A 20,157-nucleotide genomic window follows, 5' to 3' on the forward strand; every position below is an offset into this window, starting at 1 on the left:
TAAACCTTATGGGGAGTCCAGCCAGAACTCCAAAACGAGCATCTGCTGCCCCCTTTCCTGTGGCACCCACATTCTCCCATCCTCTCGAATTCTACCTCATCTGTTTCCTCCTGTGTCTGCAGGTTGGCTTGATGATATTGGCTTACCCCAGTACAAAGACCAGTTTCATGAATCCAGAGTTGATGGACGCATGCTGCAGTACCTGACTGTGGTGAGGGTTTTCCCTTTCAATATTTCACTCGTCCCTGTGAGCTCTCAGCTCAGGTGTCCCCGGGGTGGCTATTTTAAACTTGATTCCACCACCTCCCTCACATTCTTAAGGTCTGAAAATCATGTTGTTTGTCACATAAGAGGTGCCAAGTCGCCAAGTCCAAACCATTGTGCTAAGAAAAGCTGTTAGTGTATCCACGTGCACCTGCCAAGATGTGGTTGGCTTGTCTGTGTTTGGTCTGAGAAGGAACCTCGGGGGTCTTTTGTCACTTTGGAAACTCTGGTTCATCAACTAAAACTTTCCTCTTCCAGAATGATCTACTCTTCTTAAAAGTCACCAGCCAACTACATCATCTCAGCATCAAATGTGCCATTCACGTGCTGCACGTCAACAAGTTCAACCCCCACTGCCTGCACCGGCGGCCGGCTGATGAGGTGAGGGTGGGACGGTACCTGTCTGGGTAGCTCGGAGCCAGGACAGCTGTAAGATTGGGTATAAGAAAGCAAGAGTAACATCATCATGAACTGGCTGGGGGTTCTTTCCTTTGCTAGTGCTCTGTGGTGCCCCAGATACTCCATGGTCCATGCTTCGTCCCCCTCAGGAGCCACCAGATCGTCAAGTTCCCACCTTCCCTTGGGGAGACACACGCTGTGGGCCAGAGGGCGGGAGCGGCGAGTCTTTCACAGCCCTCATAATAATGAAAAGCGATAAGGAAATGTGAAAGGAGAGAGAGGGACGAGGCAAAACAGAAAGATGGGTGTCAAAGGAGGCAGAGGAGAGGAGACGAGGAGCCCATAGGAACCAGACAATTTGGACTAGATCCCCCTATTAGTAGATATGAAATTAACTGACCTCCAGTCCCAGGTGCACCGGGGATCCGTGAGCAGGTTTTTTCTAGAGAAGAAATTGTGTAGTTAAACACAGCAACCCAAATTCTGGAGAAGTCCTTGATAATGTTCCATGAACCTCAGAGTTCCTGGTGGGCCCTGAAGCTAACGGGGTGTGACTACACCCCGTCCTCCATGTTCCTGGGAACTAAGTCTAACTGCTCTAAGATTAACTCGCCTACCCCTACCCTCCATCACCTAGTCTTTCCCTGTTCAGCAAATATGTTTTCTATATACCAGGCACATGCTGGGTATTTCAAAGACCCGTTGCCACTGGAGGGCACTTAGGCAAAAGTATCTTTTTTGGGGGTGGGGGGGTGGGGGGGAGAAGGACGCTAGAGACAAGACACTTAGACACAAGTATCTTAACGTGTGCTCTCCTAAAACATTTGGCCACACCAGGGAGATGTTTTTGTCTATAAAACACTCAGCTCATAATTGACAGTCCTCTTTAAAGTTATGTTGAATCACTGAGACTCTATGCCTTTGGAGACTATTGTTTCCAAAGTTAACCAGAGAATTAGGGAATAACAGGATTCTGGAATCAGATATCTCAGTGTAGAATATCCTGCAAGATACCATGAGAGCTCCATTTCTCAGAAACTGGAAACGCTCTCGGGCAGCTGGTCTTGCCGCCTGAGTCACTGGGGTGTGGGACTTGTCTGCTGGCGAGGCAGCTGGGGTGGGCTCATTCCCAGGGGCTGCTCCACAGAGCGCCATGGTGGGGTCTGTTAGACCTAATCTCGTCGTTCTTCTTCTCCCTCACAGGGTAACCTTTCTCCTTCAGAAGTTGTGCAGTGGTCCAACCACAGGGTGATGGAGTGGCTGCGGTCCGTGGACCTGGCGGAGTATGCACCCAACCTTCGTGGGAGCGGCGTCCATGGAGGTCTCATTGTGAGTGGCTCTTTGGACTTGCCCACCTGCCTCGGTGAACACTGGGCTACTCAGAAATTGCTTTCTTAAGGGCTGGACATAAGTCCTAGTAAAAATATTTGATATTTCACCTGAAATCCTTATATAAGTTGAAGTCTCAAAGTGTTTTGATAATTTGTGGTTGAGAATTAATATACCTCATAGAAGCAAGACGGCCCCTGGAAGGACTTCCCTAGCCACAGGCCAGAGGGTTCCAGGGAAAGGGGCTGTGTGAGAATCAGCCCTCAGCTCTACCTCCTCCTATAGGAACATGGGGGCCAGGAAAGGGATTGAGAGGCCACCAAAATGTAGCTTCCTGCTTGCCGTGATACAGTCCTTCTCGTCACTCAGATCTGTCAAGTGGCAAAGCCAGCAGGGAAATGAGGAAGGGGTGGCTTGGATGTCAACCAGAGTGGAGCCTGGGAGATGTCCTTATTTAAGAGGTCACAGTTCTCTGCTGGTCTGTGAAAAGGAGATGATCAGTCAGCAGTTGTGCTAGTGTCTGCTCAAAGCCAGGCTCTGGGCCAGGTAGAGAGGGGCGTGGGACACAGGTCAAGTGCGAGCTTCAGCTCTTCCCTGGAGGCGCACCCAGGCCCGCAGTGGGTGGAGAAAGCGCCTTTCTTAGTCATCACCTGGAGCCCCTTCCTCACCACTGGGTGGCTTGTCTGGTTTCTTTTTAGATCCTGGAGCCACGCTTCACTGGGGACACCCTGGCTATGCTTCTCAATATTCCCCCACAAAAGACGCTCCTCAGACGCCACCTAACTACCAAATTCAATGCTCTGATTGGTCCTGAGGCTGAACAGGAGAAGCGGGAGAAAATGACCTCACCAGCTTACACACCACTGACCACCACAGCCAAAGTCCGGGTGAGTGGCGGACACTTTCTGCGGAGGTCCAGCGGCCCTCCTCCTGCCCTCATGCTGTACAGCAGTGACCCAGCCAACCCAGTGCGTGCACCTGGACGAGGAGCTCTCTCAGCTCTGCTGTGGTCTCACTGTTAGCGTGTTAGTTCCCGGCCTCTGTTGAGTCCAAGGCACAGAGTGCAGGTTGCTTTACATGGACGTCGCCTGCAGGAAGCAGTTATTCTTGGGAGGCTAGGAGCTTGTCCTCTACCTTGACTCACTTTCCCGGGCCTGGGTTCCTTGCAGTCAAACCCAGTTTTGTGCCACAGGAGTGTTCCCCTTGGCAGCTGGCACATAGTTATCCAGAAGTCCCGAGGTTGTCCCAGTCCCAGCACCACTCACCGGGGCTCTCAGAATAAAACCACTCCCATCTGACCTGCCTGAGCCACATGGTCCTCAGACCAGGTCCTTCCCAGACCTCCTTCCCCAAGGGAGCAAGACAGGAAGTGTGTCCGGGGGAGCAGCAGAAACGCTGCTGAGCGTAGCTGGAGAGGGGAAGGAGGGCCACCCAGGCCGCTCCCCTGTGTGGCACCAGCAGCTGTGGTGAGGCAGGGCCTCTAGGCATCCCTGTCCCCAGGCCATGCCAGCATCACTGCTGGGACAACAGGCATGCATCTCAGGAGCCGAGTCTTGGGGGAGCAGCACTCCACGTAAGATCATTTACCTGTTGGTCTTTCCCCAGCATGGATATTGCTTACATGAGCTCTGTTTGGTTAAGAGTTTTTCCAGATGCAGTTTGCCTTGCATCTTCCTCAGAGGCCTGCTGTGTAAGGTATTGTCAGTCACACCTGCACACCAGCTTGATGATCTCATAATCTTGCATTTGCTGTGTTTTAGCCAAGGAAACTGGGATTCTCACATTTTGGAAACATAAGGAAAAAGAAGTTTGACGAATCGACGGACTACATCTGCCCGATGGAGCCCAGTGACAGTGTCGGTGACAGGGTCTACAGCGGCTACCGGGGCCTCGGCCCACTCGATGGCCCCGAAGTGGATGGGCTGGACCAGGTGGGACAGACTAGCTGATGCCCCTGTCACCTGTCCTCTCTGTGCACCCTGAGAACTCACAGTAACACCGTGTGTGTCAGCACATAACTGCCTCTCACCCCCGTGCGTGTGCATGGTTTGCGAGAACACTCAGCCATCGTGTTCCCCTGGGCCTGTCTCTCGAACCCCAAGGGTGGCCAGGGCATGGAGTCGCACCTTTGCTGAGGGGCCAGACTTTGGGAACGGTTGCCAAAGGTGCTCTCACTCAGGGGGAAAGACACTAAAAGATGCCTGTACATTTTTGGTACTTCTCAGTGTCCCATCTTCAGCACCCATGGAAATATACAAGCTTGGACACAGGTCCCGAGACCTTGGACCATCGCCAGGGGCTCACTCTCAGGCCCGTCCACTGTGCTTCAGTTGAGGGGCAATCTCAAGTGCCTTAGGCCTGTGCCACCATCTCGGCTGTGATCCAAGGGACAGCAGCAGGGGTTTTTGCCGCCATGACAGTGTCACTGTGCTGTGCCTTACTACAGAGGTGGTCACGTCCTCCTGGTAATAAAACGATATTTATGTGGAAAGCAAACTGTACAGCACGTCTTTAGTCTTGGTGGGGAAGAGAGCCGAGCACATCTGGAGATGAGTCCTGCCCCCTGCACAGCGTGAGAGCCAGCGGCACCCAGACGGGAGACGGGTCCCCGCTGCGCACACTCTGGATCTGCCAAGTGTCATGGACGAGGGGGAGGAGCAAGGAAGGACCCCCACCCCCACCCCCACCCCACATCCTTCAGAGGAGGCCTGTGGCCCTGTAGCCTCAGGCTCCACCCCCCTCATGTCTCACACACGTCCTGACTGTAGGCCACATCTCACGTGCAGACCCCACAGTTGGTTTCTGTTTCAGTGGCGTGGGCCACCCAGTGAAGGTGGTGGTGGGGAGACAAGAAGGCGGCCTTGCTGGAAGGACTTTCTGCTCTTTCATGTGCTTTGCCAGCTTCTCTGTTATGGGCCCGGCTGGGCCCCTAGCCACTGTGGGGGTTGGTCCGCCTGTGCTGGCAGGGCTGCAAAGACCTGCTTCCTGATTTAGAGGCTGACTAACTGATAATGGGTCTTCCAGACTGGCTTTGTCTGGCCAAGGACTGCCTGAGAGACACGCCTGGGCTCCCGCCCAGGAGATTCTAGCTTGCCCCGGGCAGCTTTTGGCTCTGCTGGGTCCCCTGGGGCCTCATCTGCAGAAGCCTAACAGCCTCATTGTGACCGTCTGGTGTCCTGGGGCCTCATGACCCCATTGAGGACACTCTTTTTCTGTCCCAGATGGAGCCAGTGCTCAGATTTGCTTCTTAAACTACTTGTAACTTCAGGCCATGGCCTCTGTCTGGTCTCCCCTCACTTCCGGCCAATGAGAGATGGACAAGCTCACCAGCCGGCATGGCTGCTGTTTGATGCCCGTGCCTGGGACTTTGTGTGGCAGGTGCTTCTCAAGGTTGGTCCCTGGGTATCACAGTTGTAGAACCATACTCAGGGCAGGCTTTGACCCTTATGTCTTTCTTTTTCTTTTTTCTTTTAATTTCAGAGAGGAAGGGAGAGGGAGAGATAGAGATATCAATGATGAGAGAGAATCATTGATCAGCTGTCTCCTGCACACCCGCTACTGGGGATCAAGCCGACACCCCAGGCACGTGCCCTGACCGGGAATCAAACCATGACCTCTTGGTTCATGGGTTGATGCTCAACCACTGAGCCACACCAGCTGGGCTATCCCTTATTTCTTTTCACATCCCGGGGCGGGTATCCCTGCATGTGTCTGTTTTCAAACTGCATGGAATTACGTCACTAATTCTCTGTGTGGGCTCAAGCAAGGCCTGTATCCCGATGTGGGCCCCCATTTTCCCACCTGTGAAATGAGGGGTCAGACGTGATGCCCTCAGAGGGTGCTTCCAAATTTACAGGGTCAAATAGGTTTCAGGGAGGAGGAGTGGGCCAGCATTACCAGAGGAGGAAGGATGCTCCCTTGTGCCTGTACCGGGCATCGGGGTCTGGCGTCCTATGGGTGCCAGTGTATTCAGCACCCTACAGGCCTTCCTCTCTGCTCTGGAAATAGAGCCTTGAGCATATAGGAAAGGGCTGTTGCTGGCAGGCCCTGTCTGTGCCCTGCTTGGATTACCTTTGGAACCATTGCCGGATAGGGACCCAGAAGAGCATGTGCATGGCAGTGTGGGGCGCTGGAGGCTCCCTGCTTCCCCAGGGACAGAGGTGGCATGTGCTCTCAGGGCCTGGCCCACTCCTGTGTGCATCCTGAGGAAGCATGCCCGAGCTGGAGAAGATGTGCATGCCATTGCTGTGAGTCACGAGGGGAGTCCACGTGTGCTGACCGGGCCGCTGCCCATTTTACAGATGGCACCTTCGGAAGGCACAGTGACGCAGATAGGGCTCCTCTCCCAAGACATTCACCGCCTCACGGTAGGACCCTGACTCTCTCCACAGGAGGACAGGTGCTGGGCGGCCCTGTGAGATTGGTGAGGTGGTGCACAAGACCTGGGACAGCCCTGTCCCCACTCCAGAGCCTGTGTCAGCAGCAGCTCTGAGGTGGGGTGGAGGTGGGGGTGCAGAGAGAACAAAGGAGGGCGCTGGCTGCTGGGGCCAGAGCCTGAGCCAGCCCTTAGGCAGCAGGGAGTGCACGTGCCTTCTCCACGGGCCTGCTGCTGGGCCCTGGGGAGGGTTCTGGACCTCGAGCAAAAACCAGCTAAAGCATGCCAGGCCTCTCTTCCCAGGCTCAGAGCTGGTGAGGAAACTGAGATGGTCACCTGCCCAGTCAGCCCAATGCCCAGCCTCACCTCTGGCCTGGTGGACACTATTCTACCTTCTTTGCCCATGAGACCCACATATTTCCCATCATGCCTCTGACATCCTGAATATCAAGTCATGTGAGCACGTACTGATGTGCCCAGCAGGCAGCCTGGTCTCGGGGAGAGGAGTACCCCGGGAGCAAGGCTAGCCTGGTTCATGCCCCTGCTGGGATGTCGGGCAAGTCATTCTCTCTCTGAGCCCTGGTTCTGTTTCTGTGAAGCAGGGCTAAAGCTGGCCTCCTTGCAAGGTGCACAGGCAGATTAGAAGAGGCAGGAAAAGGCTAGCCCAGTTCACATTTTGGGGGGCCCATATATTTTAGGTCCTGTTGGTTACCATAGAGACAGGTTAAGAAGGCTGTATTCAAGGGCATGATTGGGGAGGAGGGTATCTCCCTGAATCCAAGTAGGATCATTTTTATTCAATTTTTTTTTTCTTGGATCACACACCTAAATGACTCCACCCAGCTCTGCCCTTCTCACCTCTAATAGGTTTCTGGTGGCCTTGAAAATAGCAACTTTACCTCTAAGGTATGAGCAATTTACCATCTTGATCATGCTGTCTGATCTGACCCAACAGCAGGGTCCCTGGGACACCATGAACTTACAGTGTCAGGTGGGACCACCCCCAGTGCCCCCTGCTTCCCACATAGCTGCAGTAGAGTGGCCTTGACCCAAACCCCGTCCAACCACGCCTTCGGCTGTGACCTTTCAGACCATGCTGAGCCAGGACCAGATGCTGAACGACTCTCACCCGGCCACTCCCAACTCCGAGGACTGGAGATGACTTCGTGGCGGAGAGCCCGAGAGGCGCGTGTGGACCCCGGGCTCTGCTGCCGGGGGGGGGGGGGGGGGGGGACCTGGCACACAGCCAGCAGAGCCAGGCTGAGGCAGGCAGGGCACCTCGGACGGACGTGGGTGCTGGCGGCACTGGGGCTGGGACAGATGTCCAGAGGTGGCCCCAGCGCCCCACATTTTCAACAGTGCTGTGCCCTTTGCCACAGCTTTTATACCTTTTGTACTTTTATACGTGGCTGTGACCACTTTTGTGTGGAGGCAGTGAGATGTGGGTGCAGACGCAGCTGTTCCTGGTGACAGCGGGAGGCTCTTCTACCAAAGGGGCGGGGCCGAGCGTGCATAAAGGCTCTGCTGGGAAACTGCTGAGACCACCCTCTGAGTGCGCTGTGGTGACTGAGCCGGGCCGGGGATAACAGGGCCCCTCCCTGGGCTGCTGCCAGACAGAGGCAGTGTTCCCACTCACAGGAATCTGGTCCCATGAGGGATCCAGGTAAGAAGAGGAAAGGAGCAGCGAGACTCCCTCCCAGCCCTGGCTGCCCTCACCTACCCTCAACTGCAAAGCAAGCCTGTCTCAGGTTGTGGGTGAAGCTGGGCAAGCAGAGCACGCACACACCCTCTCCCTCGCCCCTCGCCCCCCCCCCCCCCCGCCCCCCAGCCTCCAGCCTTTCCCTCACCAGCCTCCAATGCAACTGTCTGATCAAACAGCTCCCCCCAGTGGAAGAACCTTGGGAATCTCAAATCCTTTCCAAAGCAACTCCATCTGCCAGAGAAGCCCATGAACCTCAGGGGGCTCCCACTTCAGGAGAGAGCCCGTGCCCCTGCCCCACAGTCTCCTCCCAGCCAGGCTCCGCCCTTGGTGACCGGCCCCCTAACACCCCTGTGATGGCTCCAGCTCAGGCCCCACCTCTCATCTGATCTCCACAGCCGGTCTCCTACTTGGCCCCCTTTAGACTTCCTCTACCCCTTCCCCAGTGACCTTCCCACAGCACTAAGGACTCCTCAGTTCCAGAATTACCACAGATGGGAGCTCAAAAGCCTTTGTCAGAGCCCCAGCCCTGTGGAATCTCCAGCCTTCAGGACCCCGTGCCCACGCCTGCGCTACTGTCTCACTCTCCCCTCACTGTGGGATGTATTTTTCTCCCAGTCCCCGTCGTCACAAGGCCAAATCCTGCCTGCTGAGACCCTGAAGACACGCCTCCTGCAGGAAGCCTTCACAGGTGTTTATCCCTTACCATACCTGCCCTCAACACAAACTCACCGCGCACCTGCTGTGGGTGGGCTCCGCGCCCATTGTGAGGCCCGACCCTGGTCCTCACAGGGCACAGGAGATCCATGCTGCTAATCCCCCTCCCCCACCCTACCCACACACACACTTTCGTGTGTGCAGGCTAAGTGCCTTTCGTCCTGCACCGAGGAAGGTTAAAGGCACAGGCATGAACGCCAAGGTCCTGCCTAAGGGTGCAGACGGTCCCGAGAGGGCACACAGGTCAGTCTCAAACAGGAGGGCGCTGACACTGCAGGGGCTCCAGGAGCAGTTCCTACAGCCCCAACAGCAAGTTACCATTTTAAATGGAGGACCGGGCTGGGGCCCGGACCAAAAAGGCTCCAAGGAAGAGGTGATCACTGAGTTCTGAAAGATGAAGCCGGTTCCCCAACCGTGCCAAGGGGACAGGCACGCCAGGCAGACGGACCTGAGCATCTCAGCACATGCTGGGCAGTCGTGTGAAGACAGGTGTCTCAGCCCCGCACTGCTGCGTTTGGGGCTGGGTACTGTCACGGGGTCTGTCCTGTGTGCTCTAGGATGTTTAGCCGCGCCCTTGGCTTCCCTCTGGGTGCCAATAGCAACTCTTCTCCCGCTGTGACAGCCAAAACTGTCTCCCAAGCTGGCCAAATGGTCCCTGGGGTGGGGGTGGGGGGGCATAGATTCCCCTCCAGCTGAGAACCGCTGAGCCAGAGAAGGGGGTCAGAGTGGGGGCCCAGGGAAAGAGAAATCTGGTGAGCCGGTTAGAGCCAGATCAGGAAAGGCCTTGTAAGCCAGGCCCTGGAATTTATCCTGGAGACCCAGGTGGCCAGGTGGGGACGAGTAAGAGGTTAAAGCAGGAGACAAGCAAGGTAACATTTGTGCTTAAGAAAAATATCCCAGCGTCGGATCTACTCATCATGCAGTGCTCGGCAGAGTACCTCTCTCTGAGGAGGGGATTCACTGAGGACACGCTGACCACGCAGAGGAATGGGGCTGGCTGCCTCCCACCAGCCCGCCCGGAGGTACGCTGTGTGGGGCCACCCTGTGGGTGCTGCAAAGCTGTTCCCTAGAGCGGTGTCCCCCTCTCTCCTGTAGCCCGCCCCCCTCCCCGTCACTTACCCACATACGTGTTGAATAAGAAGTCCAGCAACACCAAGGTCTGGCAATGCTGCTACTACTCCAGTGTTTGTGAGAAGGGGAGGGAGGAGTGACTTGGAATTAAGCAGACCCAGGTTTGAAGCCCAGCTCTGCCACCTACTGGCTGAATGACCTGGGGAAAGTAACGTCTCTGAGGCTCAGTTTCCTTTTCATCTATAACTTGAAGAACAAAATCCCCATGGACTCTGTGCCTTGTTATGAGAATTATACAAAATCAAGTTCCACCCCCTCACAGGCAACAGAGCAGGAGCATGTCCTCCTGGCCACAAGCATCGGATGGCAAGAGTGGGCCCTCGTAGCCTTTGGGGTTAGTGATATGAAGGATTTAAGAAATAGCTTCTGGAACCTCTTTTTGTTTACAAGTTCGGAAGCTTCTGTCTGTGACCACCCCTACCCACTGCACCAGAACAGGGCCTGGCATTCAGAGGACACGAGCGAAAATGCATCCCTTACCTCCATGTGTTGTGCAAAGTGCAGGGAGTCTAGGATTCCTGGAGCCCTCCTACCCTGCGGGCCCACCTACTGCCCTGGCATGTGTGTTCTTAACACCATTCCTCCTTCAAGGGTCTCCCGCAGGAGAAGGGCGAATGCTCATGGAGGGTGCCTGAGCCCTGTCGTAGGTCTGACCTTAAAAAAAAAACACTGTGGCCCTAGCCAGTTTGCCTCAGTGAATAGAGCATCGGTCTGTGGACCGAAGGGTCCCAGGTTCGATTCCAGTCAAGGGCATGTACCTCGGTTGCAGGCTCCTCCCCTGGTCAGGGCGCGTGCAGGAGGCAACCAATCAGTGTATTTCTCTCACATCGATATTTCTCTCTCTTTCCCTCTCTCTTCCACTCTCCCTAAAAATCAATGAAAAAATATCCTCGAGTAAGGATTATAAAAAACAAACGTGTGTGTGGGTGGGGATGGTGGGGATCAAAACAGATTCCTGGGAGTTGAAATGACCACACTTGGATTCTTCCGAAATTCTGCCCTCCCATGGACACCCAGTCAATGTACGTGGAGGGCAGGCCAGGGCCTTCTAAGTGCCCCGCGGGTCCCCCACAGAGCCACACTCCATGGGCCATCTGCTTTGTCCTGAAGTTTATTTCCCTGAGCCAAGGGGAAAGGTCCCGGGGTGCAGTCCCTCCGACCCTCCCCAGGCAAGGAGGCTCCAGAGGCCACTTTGTCTCCAGCCCCTTACTCCCTGCATAGGCCCACCCCAAAGAGGGGGGCTCCAGTGAGCCCGAGGGTGCCCTGAGGCACTTCTGAACATGGTGACGCTCAACTCACTGTGAGTCAGATGGAAGGGGCCAGGGGCGTTTGCTAAGAGCAAGGGAGGTGTTAGTAGGTGAAGATCATGTCCTTGGTATAGCCCAGCTTCTCCAGGTTCGGGTGAGCGGCTGTCTGGATCAGGGGTGGTGGGCCGCACACCAGGATGAACGTGGACTTGCCGGGAGCAGGGAGGTGCTCCTGGATCATGTCGGCGGTGACGAAGCCCGAGCTGTACGTCCAGCCTGAGGGTAAGCAGAGGAGAGCTGGGGAGGCTCTAGGGAGAGGCCCTGGCCCCAGGCCTCTTGCTGTCCCTCCCTAGAGCCAGGGAGAGGGAGGCCAGGCTGCTCCCCAAGACTCAGAAGTTTGTACTACTGTTCTCTGCAGAAAGCAGAGAAGTAGAGGACATGGGGCCCCCAGGCAGGCCTCAGTTTACTCCAGATCCCAGGCTCTGAGGCCTCTGGCTGGAGTCTGCCTGCCATGAGCACTGCTGAGGACGGAGAAGGGGACAGTGAGGGGGGATGTGCCAAGCTGTGGCAGGAACCGAAGCTGGAGCTTTGTAGTTGCAGTGTTGTGGGGTTTGTGGACTGGCTCAGTTGGGTGGCTCCCTCTGCTGGGCAGTGAGCTATATGATAAGGCAGACACAGACTGCAGTGTGGGAGAGGCAGCCTACAGGGAGTGGTGGCCTAGTGGGCCGCGGGGTGTACAGTGGTGGCGGGGTGCTGTCTGGGGCTCAGCAGGTGAGGACTTCTGTGAGGTGAGTAGTGAGGGATGAAGGGGTCAGAGGCCGTACTAGAGGCAGTGTATCTGATGCCTCCATGGGATGTGTGTGGAATGCAAGGTGAGGTAGGTGTTCAGGGTGGCCCAGTGCCTCAGTGTCCCTCCTGATATTCAGTGCAATGTGTGACGTTCTGCTGAGATATCGGACGCCTTCCCTTGACTGCCTTTGCAAGCAGGTCGTCCCAAATCCTCCCTCCCTTCTTCAAATTCCTGAATTTTCCGTGGGAGGTAGAGCCCAAGTCCTCAACCCCCAAGCCCAGTCCTAATAAACACACACACACCCTCAGGGACTCAGCCCTGAGGTGGGTCAATGGCCCACAGTGGGGAGAATGGGGTTCGTACCAAAAGGAGGCCTGTCCAGGGTGTACCACAGGCTGAACTGCTCCGAGTGAGTTGTGGCAACTTCTTCGAGCTCACTTCTCATCAGGATGTCGTCCTCTGTCTAGAAAGGAAGCAGCCTGAGCACGGCCCCTCCAGGGACTTCCTGCTTATCCCTCCGATGGAGCCCATGGGTTAGCATGTTCCTGTCCCGGCTGCCGCAACTCTAGCTGGAGTGCTCCCCACAGACCCTGCTCCTGCACAACAAACCCTCCCTTGTGAGGGCAGGAGTTGGGAGGTTGGGTGACTGCCTCCAGCTGCAAGGCCGTGGCTCCACAGCAGTGGGGTGGCTTCCCTCAGAGGCCCAGCCCCACCTCCCACAACCACACTGAGCACCAGGCTCAGCAAACCCGGCTGAAACGAGCTTAGTGTGGGCCCAGGATCTTCTGCAGGGAATGGAAGGGGCTAAGGCAGCAATATATAATCTAGTAATTAATATAATATAAAAATATAATTAATATAATTAATATAATATAATATATAATAATAATAGCATAATATGCTAATTAGACTGGACAGCCAAACGATCTTCCAGACAAAGCCAGGGGGCCGAGGGCAGCTGTCGTGGTTGGAAAGGCCGAGTCCCTTACACAAATTCCATGCATCGGGCCTCTAGTATAATATAATTAATATAATAAATATAATACATATAATATAATATAATAATATAATATAATATAACAACACTGGAGAGCTAAAGGAGAGCAAAACAAAGGCTAGAGCCTCATGTGGGAAAAAGCGAGCCCAAGCCTAAAGAAACTTGTCACAGGCTCAGAGATGCTGCACAGAGACCTGGAATCCTAAAACTCGTTATCATTCTGGTCCTCATAATTCCACCTCTGAGATTCTGTTTAAGAAAATAATCCAAAAGTGACCAAGGGGAGGTACAATTATTCATCACCATCATTTATAACTGAAAACAATCTGAATGTAGAAGATTTAGTAAATGATGGTGCAACTTGATATAGACCATAATGAAAATATTTACAAAGAGCTTTCATGAGAAGAAGATGCCTGTATGGTAATGTTGACTAAAAAAACAAAACTCTATATATGGAACTGTAAATACATATATAGTATGTAGAGAAAAAAAGACAAAAATAAGTCAAATATTTATGTTTCTGTATATTCCAAAATTTGCATGGAGCACTGCTATGATTTTATACTCAGATAAACGTAGAACTAAGTACTAAGAAAGGAAGGAAAGCATAGTGCTTAGGTTGGTTGGGGAGACAAGAGTTTTAAAAGAGCAACAAATGGGAAAACAGGCCAGGATTCAGCTTCTCCACCGCCAGCAGCCCACACTGGCCCGCCCACAGCTCAGGCACCAAGAGGCCTGGGCTCACTGTGGGGCGGGGAGAATGCAGAGCCCTGTTCAGCAAACATTCCATCCATCCTACCCCTGCGAGCCCAGGGCTGACTCAGCAAAACTGACCTGGTTGGCAAAGATGAGGGATATCCTGGTCTTGTCACGGGGGTTCTTGGTGATGTGGCGAATGAGCTGCAGCATGGGCGTGATCCCTGGAACACAGTTTGCGGGCAGGCCAGCTTGCCCTCGCGGCCGCCCACAGTGTCTGGTTTGTAGCAGCTGGACCCCAGGTCTACTTTTCTCACTTTGGTCCCCAAAACTCACAGTGACGAACTGCCCTTCATTTTGGTTTTCCCCTTCTCATTTCCGTATGGAAGATGGAAGGAGCATTGGCTTTGGTTGGGGAACTGGGTTCCATGCCCAGTTCTCTTGCTATCTGACCAGGGTGATTCAAGTACCTGTCTGAGCCATTCAGGGTCCTCGTTTGTGAAACAGAATTCACGATGAGTAAATGGAATAGTTTTAAAAGTGCCTATGATGGTGCCTGGCAAGTTGTAAGTCTCCTTAGATGTTTGTTCCTTTCTTTCAGAAATTCATTTCAAAGATGGGGGTGAGGCTTGAACTGGAGCTAGGAGTCCTTGGGGGACCATGTGTGGGCCTGCCTGGCCTGGTCCTCAGCCTCTTCCCTGTTCCCAGCCTGACCTTAGAGGCTCCCCTGGGGCTCCTGGGCCTCCCCCGCTGTGCTGGTGACGGGGAGCAGGGTGCACAGGGTCAGGGCCAGGGCCTATCACTGACCCGCATTCCCGTCTGAAACAGCCAGGGAAGGAATCACTCACATCTCCCTTCTAGGATCCAAGGACTTCAAGGTCAGAAATGGCTCAGGGCTCACCTAGGATGAAGCCCTCAGAAGCCTCTTACCTGTGCCCCCAGCGATCATTCCCAGGTGACTGGCTCGTTTTTCTTCAGGCTTACTCGTTTTGTATGCTTTGACGGAAAACCTCCCTGCAAACACAGAGGATACTGCTCACTTCTGGAGTCCTTGCCTGAGAGTCTGCAAAACAGCACTGCCTTTTCTTGGGATTTCCCAGGGGCACGTCCACCTGAGGAAGTGGCTGCACCCTTTTAAGCCAGAGAGGAAGCCAGGGCGACCTCCGTGGCCAGCCGGTGCACCCGTGCACAGAGTGGGAATAGAGTCCTGGCCTCTGCGGGGAATCCCTGGATCTTTTCTTCTGAGGAAGGAGGGTGGTTCCACTAGATAGTGGGCAAGGAGCCTCACACAGCACTCCCACCCACAGCAGCAAGCAAGTGAGTGATGAATATGGAGTAAATGAACGAGTGTGGACTCCATCCATCCGTTTTTAATAGTAATAGGTTACCTTTTATGCATAAGGTGTTGTGCCGAAGATACAGTGATGAGGAAACACCCAACCACTCCCTGGGTGGATGGTGCCTACAGTCTTGTGAAATGGTAGTGAATGAATGTGTGATGACTTTAAGAACAAATCCATGTGACTCAAATATGAAGAGTTTTCTAGAACAATGCAACTACCACAGGAATCTTCTTCCTCCCCATGGGAGGCCCAGGGTGAACCCCCAGTACCTGGCCCATGATAGAACAGGCGCCCGGTTGGCCCTCGAAAAAGAATGGTGTCCCCAATTTTCATGTTGTCCAAGTACTGAGACATCTTCCCTCCCTCTGGATAATTCGGGTGCACATTTTTGAAGTAGATCTGAAAAAGAAGGCAGCATGGCTGTCACAGCCTCAGACCCGAGGCCACCACCGCACGCAACTTATGCATTTGCTGTTGGAAGCCATGCAGAACATGCCCTGCACTCACGACTGCTCTAAGCAACCCGGAGATTTCACCAGGTCAACGGCCTCACTGTTAAATGACACTGTCCACCCTAATAGGCGTGTGAGGGTGAGGCACCTACACATGGGGGGCATCGTTTACCTTTATAATGAAGTCCACAAAGCCTTGGTCATCATCACTGGACACAGGTGTGTATGCCCTGATCACCAGGACACCATCAATGTTGGCCAAGAGATGGACATAGTTACCTACAAAAAGGCATCAAACGGCAAGTCGGCGTGGCCAGCCTAAGTAGGACTCAGAGCTCCCCTAAAGGACTGAGCCTCAGGGAGGTGGGTGCATAGTGGGGCAGGGTGCTCAGGAGGAGGGCCAAGCAGGGAAGGAGCCCCCATGCAGATGTGTGAAGGCTAGGCCTGCCCTTGTCACTCCGTGTGCCACCCCGGGCAAGTCACTTCATCTCTCTGAGCATCTCTGTGAATGGGGACCATATTCCTGCCCTCCTCCACCATAGTGTCGTTGTCAGCTTCACTCACAGGAAACCTGTTGCTAGTGTGGGCTCACGGTGTCAAATGAGCAGGAGGAGCTCATTGTTGGAGGCTGAGTATTAAACATTACAGAAAGGGGTGTGCCTCTTTTAAAGCAAGACACATTGCCATCACAAAGTTATTTCCTAAACCGGAGGCATTACTGGGGTCAGTGAATGAATCGCAGCCCCCTCAGCTGTAACCTGTTGCCCGGCACAGAGAACGCGTGGGCTCACAGGCATGCGAAGCCCCAGAATTTGGACACCCGCGGACCAGAAGTTCTAGAAAGAGCACTGTGTCTTCCTGGGCAATGGCTTCTGCTGAGGGGCAGCAGTGAAGGTTTGAACCATGTAATCCTGCCCCTCCAGGGTGGAACTGAAGGGACCAGCTGCGGCCAGAGACCTATGGATCCTAACTCCACCCCAGGCCACATGATGGGCTGGGCTGTTCCGATTTCTGTTGGATCTAACAGGGAGGCTTCAGCAACTAGCGGTGAAGGCAGAGGTGGCAATAGAGATGCTCAGAGACAGAAGCCAGAGGCAGCTCTGTGCCAGGGTGTCTGAGGGAGTAGAAACTATACACAGGAAAGGGAGTGGATATGTAGACAGAGGTAGAGACCGGGAGAGAGACAGAGAGGAGGGGGATGAGGAGGAGGAGGAGGAGGAGGAGGAGGAGGAGGAGGAGGAGGAGGAGGAGGGAAAGGAGGGAAGGGGCGTCGAGGGGCCAGTCCTTCCAGTACCTTCAGGAACATAAACCAAAATCTTTGAGGAGGCCTGAAACCAAACACCACTCACCGATAGGAAGCCCCAAAACATGTTCTGTTGAGGGCAGTGCAAAGCGGAACCTCCTGGTGTTGTGGGTGATTTGCTGATAAAACAGAAAACAAAGGCAGGCTCTGTCAGCTTCCTCGAAGGGGTGCTGGGGAGGCCAGATGCCTGGGAAAGGAGCCCCAGTTGGTGCTTTCCCAGGTGCGCACACACACACACACACACACACACACACAGTGGCAGTGGGGAAGCCTTGTAAGTCTGCCCCAGGACCCCGCCTTCCCAGTTCAGCACCTTCCCCACCCCTCTACCCCCCTCTCGTTTACCTGCTGACCGTGGGCTGACCCATTACCTCTTTCTCAATCAGGGGCAGCGGATACTTGGTCTCAGGGTTCTGTAAGGTGACGGCAAGCTGTTTCCTCCTTGAGTTCATGTTCTTCAGGGCCAACAGAAGCACCGTGAGCCCAATGACGGCGACGGCAAGGAGCAGGGACGGGTCCTAGCCAGACACAATGCGAGCAGGGCACCTCAGGTCCTGCCTGCCCTTGGCAGGACCGTTCTCAGGCACACAGGAGCCTTCTCCACACCCGAGGCATAAACGCTGGGGTGTGCCTGAAAGAAACTGGGCAGAGGGGAAGGCCCTAAAAGAGAAAGCAGGCCGAGTCTAGGGGCACCCAGTGGGGACGGGGTCAGCTGCAGGTCAGACGCGGTGGCATGTTTCAGGCTGCCTGAACCACGCCAAGCAGATGGCCTGCGAGCGCTACTGTTGCCAGGCCCTCCCTGCCCATCTTCCTCCATCCTCGCTACAGCCAAGGGTGCCATCACTGGGAGTCCCCTCCTGGAGGTGGCGTGGTTGCTGGCATTGCTTCTAACATACAATTTGGACTGAAGGCCACAGCCCCCAAGGACAGAACTGGAGAGGGAGACTGGGTGTGGCGTCCTCCAGAGGTGATCTTGGCTGAGAGGTAGGCAGGGGAGGGCTCGCCTCCCTCGCTGCATCCAGTTTAGGCTGGGAGCGGGGGTGCTGGGAGATCTTAGTTTTTCGGGTCACCCCAACACCTCCAAGGCGGGAGGAGGAGACTGAGCACTCCCCCGTCCAAGCCCGCCAACCTCCGCCCTGCCTCCAACTCCACCCGCCCCGCCCCTCCCCGGCCCGCCCAGCCCGCCTGCTTCTGTGCAGACCCGGCGATCCGGCCCACTTCTCACGCCGGCGCCCCGATGCCCCGCCCCGCACGCTCCGCGCCCTCGCCGGCTCCGCTGGGTCCAGCGCGGCGCGCCCCCTCCGCCCGCTTCCCCTCCGTCCCGCCCGCGGCCGCCGTCCGCCGCCCGACCTCTCCGCGTCCCCCCGCAAGACCCCGGTGACGCCGTCGGGCTTTCCCGGGCCCCCGCCCGCCTCCGGTCCGCGGCCTCTCCCGCCGGCCCGGCCGCCCTGCCCCGGGAGCCCACCCGGAATGAGTCGCCGAACATGATGAAGTGGGGCTGGTGCGCGGTCCCCACCCCGCGGGCCCGCTGACTGGGGGCCGCCGACCTGCAGCTCCGCCGGACCGACGGCCGAGCCTCGCGGGCAGGTAGGGACGCCGGCGGGAGGGGCGGGGCGGGCGGGCCGGGCAACGCGTGCCCTGACCGGCGGCGGCTCGCGGCGGGCGCCCTCCCAGGTGACCCCCCACCCCTGCCCCCGGCCCGAGGCGCGGCGTTGGAAGGTTCTTTCTCGCGTGACTCGGGCTCCGCACCTGCCCTGCGCCGGGGCCAGGCGGCATCCAGGGGCTTCCTCGTTCCTAGTGAAACATCCCTGACGCGCCCTCTCCAGCCTGGTCCTCCCCCTGCACGCTCTGAGCTGCCCTGATGGGAGCTCCCTGGCCTCTGCAGGTTTACTTGGGGCGAGGCTGGAGGGAGGGTGGGCGTCTGAGTGGGCGGGAAGGGATGCTGGTAACGGAGCTGGGAATTTAGGGCAATTCTAAGGGCATCTATCTAGCAGTCATCCTACTCTGAGCCTGGTCCAGGGCGAGGTGTTTGTAAGGGTGAGGTAGGCGTGTGATCCAGTTAAAAAAGACATTGTTCAAGGTGCTCATTCATTCATTTATTACTGGGGGGAGAGAGGTGACAGGTACCCAGTCATAAATGGGAAGCAGAATGGCAGGCATGTCGGTTATGGGGGTTTCTTCACAGTGTATTTGAGAATCTTGCTCACTCTCCTCCCGCATGGTTCACCTGTCCCAGTGGCAAAGATAAATTCCTGCCTCCTGGACATGAATGAGACAGAAGCCAAGCAATAGATTCCCATCCCATTAACCTACCCTTAGCCCCAAACACACACCACAGGCCTATTTGTAATGGACACCTCCCCTAACACCTGCAGGTGCCAGGATATTATTGTCAGATATCTTAACTTTTTTTTTTTTTTTTGCAATCTAATCAGTGTAAAGTGATGGCCTGTGAACCTAATATCATTGCCTATGGAGGTTGAATATCTTTCATGTGCTTATTTCCCACAGAATTTCTTTTTCTGGGGAAAATCTGTGTTCATGCTTTGTACCCATTTTTCTATTGAGTTGTAGCATGTTTTCTTCCTGGTTTTTAGGAGTCATATATTATTGAGACTACTTATTTGTTAGTTATATGATTTGCAAATGTTTTCTCCCAGTTTGCAACTTATTTTACCTTTCTTTTTCTTCTCTTCTCTCTTCCCTCTTCTCTCACTCCCTGGATGTATTTTGATGAATAGAAGTTGGTGATTGCAATGTAGTTAAATGTTTTGATCTTCAGTCTTTATGGTCAGTGCTTTTTGTGACTTGCCTAATTATATCCAAGATTCTAAAGAGATTTTATATTTTCTCTGATAAAATGTAAAGGTTTTTCTTCTACATTTAAGTCTCTCAACCACCTGAAACTGATTTCTGTGTATGGTTTGAAGCAGGGATCCAATTTAATTTTTGCCATGTGGATAACGTGTTGTCTTGGTAACATTTATTGAATTGCTTGTACCTGGCCACTAACCTGCAATGCCATCGCTGTCATATATAATTTTTAATATATGTACAAGTCTAGTTCTAGCTTCTTTATTTTCTTACATTGAGCTAGTTGCCCCACCCCTGTTCTAATTATAATAGTTTATAACAAGTATTTATATCATCCACTCATATGTTCATTGGTTCTCAGCTCAATTATCACTTCCTCAGATATGCCTGCTCCTGTTCCCCAATTTAATTAGATGTATACATTACATTCTAGTCATAGCTTTTACTTCAGTTTATAATTATACATCTTGAATATTCAATTGATAAAGAATTGATTCTCACATTTGCCTGGAAATTCTATTATCGGGCAGAAACCTGGCTTCCCCAGGGTTTAGCACTGTGACTGTCAGGAATGAATAAATTCATCTCTGCCCTGCAG

General features: G+C 54.4%; 2 protein-coding genes across 11 annotated transcripts in view; one reads left to right on the top strand and one right to left on the bottom strand.

Annotated features, from left to right (window-relative positions):
• The window catches only part of PPFIBP2 (PPFIA binding protein 2), a 129,874-nt gene extending 121,739 nt beyond the window's left edge, over positions 1-8,135 (top strand). For 3 of the 9 annotated variants that reach the window (XM_059708781.1, XM_059708782.1, XM_059708783.1), the window contains 7 exons: positions 123-211; positions 523-645; positions 1,867-1,992; positions 2,691-2,879; positions 3,753-3,923; positions 6,294-6,359; positions 7,458-8,135. In XM_059708781.1, the coding sequence (XP_059564764.1) occupies positions 123-211; positions 523-645; positions 1,867-1,992; positions 2,691-2,879; positions 3,753-3,923; positions 6,294-6,359; positions 7,458-7,529 (836 nt within the window). In that variant the 3' untranslated portion in view covers positions 7,530-8,135. The remainder of the gene's footprint in view (positions 1-122; positions 212-522; positions 646-1,866; positions 1,993-2,690; positions 2,880-3,752; positions 3,924-6,293; positions 6,360-7,457) is intronic. The other 6 variants (XM_059708785.1, XM_059708788.1, XM_059708790.1 and 3 more) reach the window with 4 other exon arrangements.
• A 2,876-nt stretch (positions 8,136-11,011) lies between these two features.
• Positions 11,012-18,483, bottom strand: LOC132240949 (NADH-cytochrome b5 reductase 2). 2 transcript variants are annotated; one of them, XM_059708852.1, is made up of 9 exons: positions 18,293-18,483; positions 17,117-17,263; positions 16,792-16,864; positions 15,615-15,721; positions 15,260-15,389; positions 14,578-14,661; positions 13,786-13,871; positions 12,315-12,414; positions 11,012-11,437 (listed from the first exon to the last, which is right to left on the bottom strand). In XM_059708852.1, the coding sequence occupies exons 2-9, from the start codon at positions 17,195-17,197 to the stop codon at positions 11,265-11,267; spliced, it is 834 nt and encodes a 277-aa protein (XP_059564835.1). In that variant the 5' UTR covers positions 17,198-17,263; positions 18,293-18,483; the 3' UTR covers positions 11,012-11,264. The 2 variants fall into 2 exon arrangements, with proteins under 2 accessions (XP_059564835.1, XP_059564834.1); XM_059708851.1 differs by having other exon boundaries at positions 18,211-18,355.
• Between the last annotated feature and the right edge of the window lie 1,674 nt (positions 18,484-20,157).

Source organism: Myotis daubentonii, chromosome 9 (genome assembly GCF_963259705.1).
Source record: "Myotis daubentonii chromosome 9, mMyoDau2.1, whole genome shotgun sequence".
Taxonomy (NCBI): domain Eukaryota; kingdom Metazoa; phylum Chordata; class Mammalia; order Chiroptera; family Vespertilionidae; genus Myotis; species Myotis daubentonii.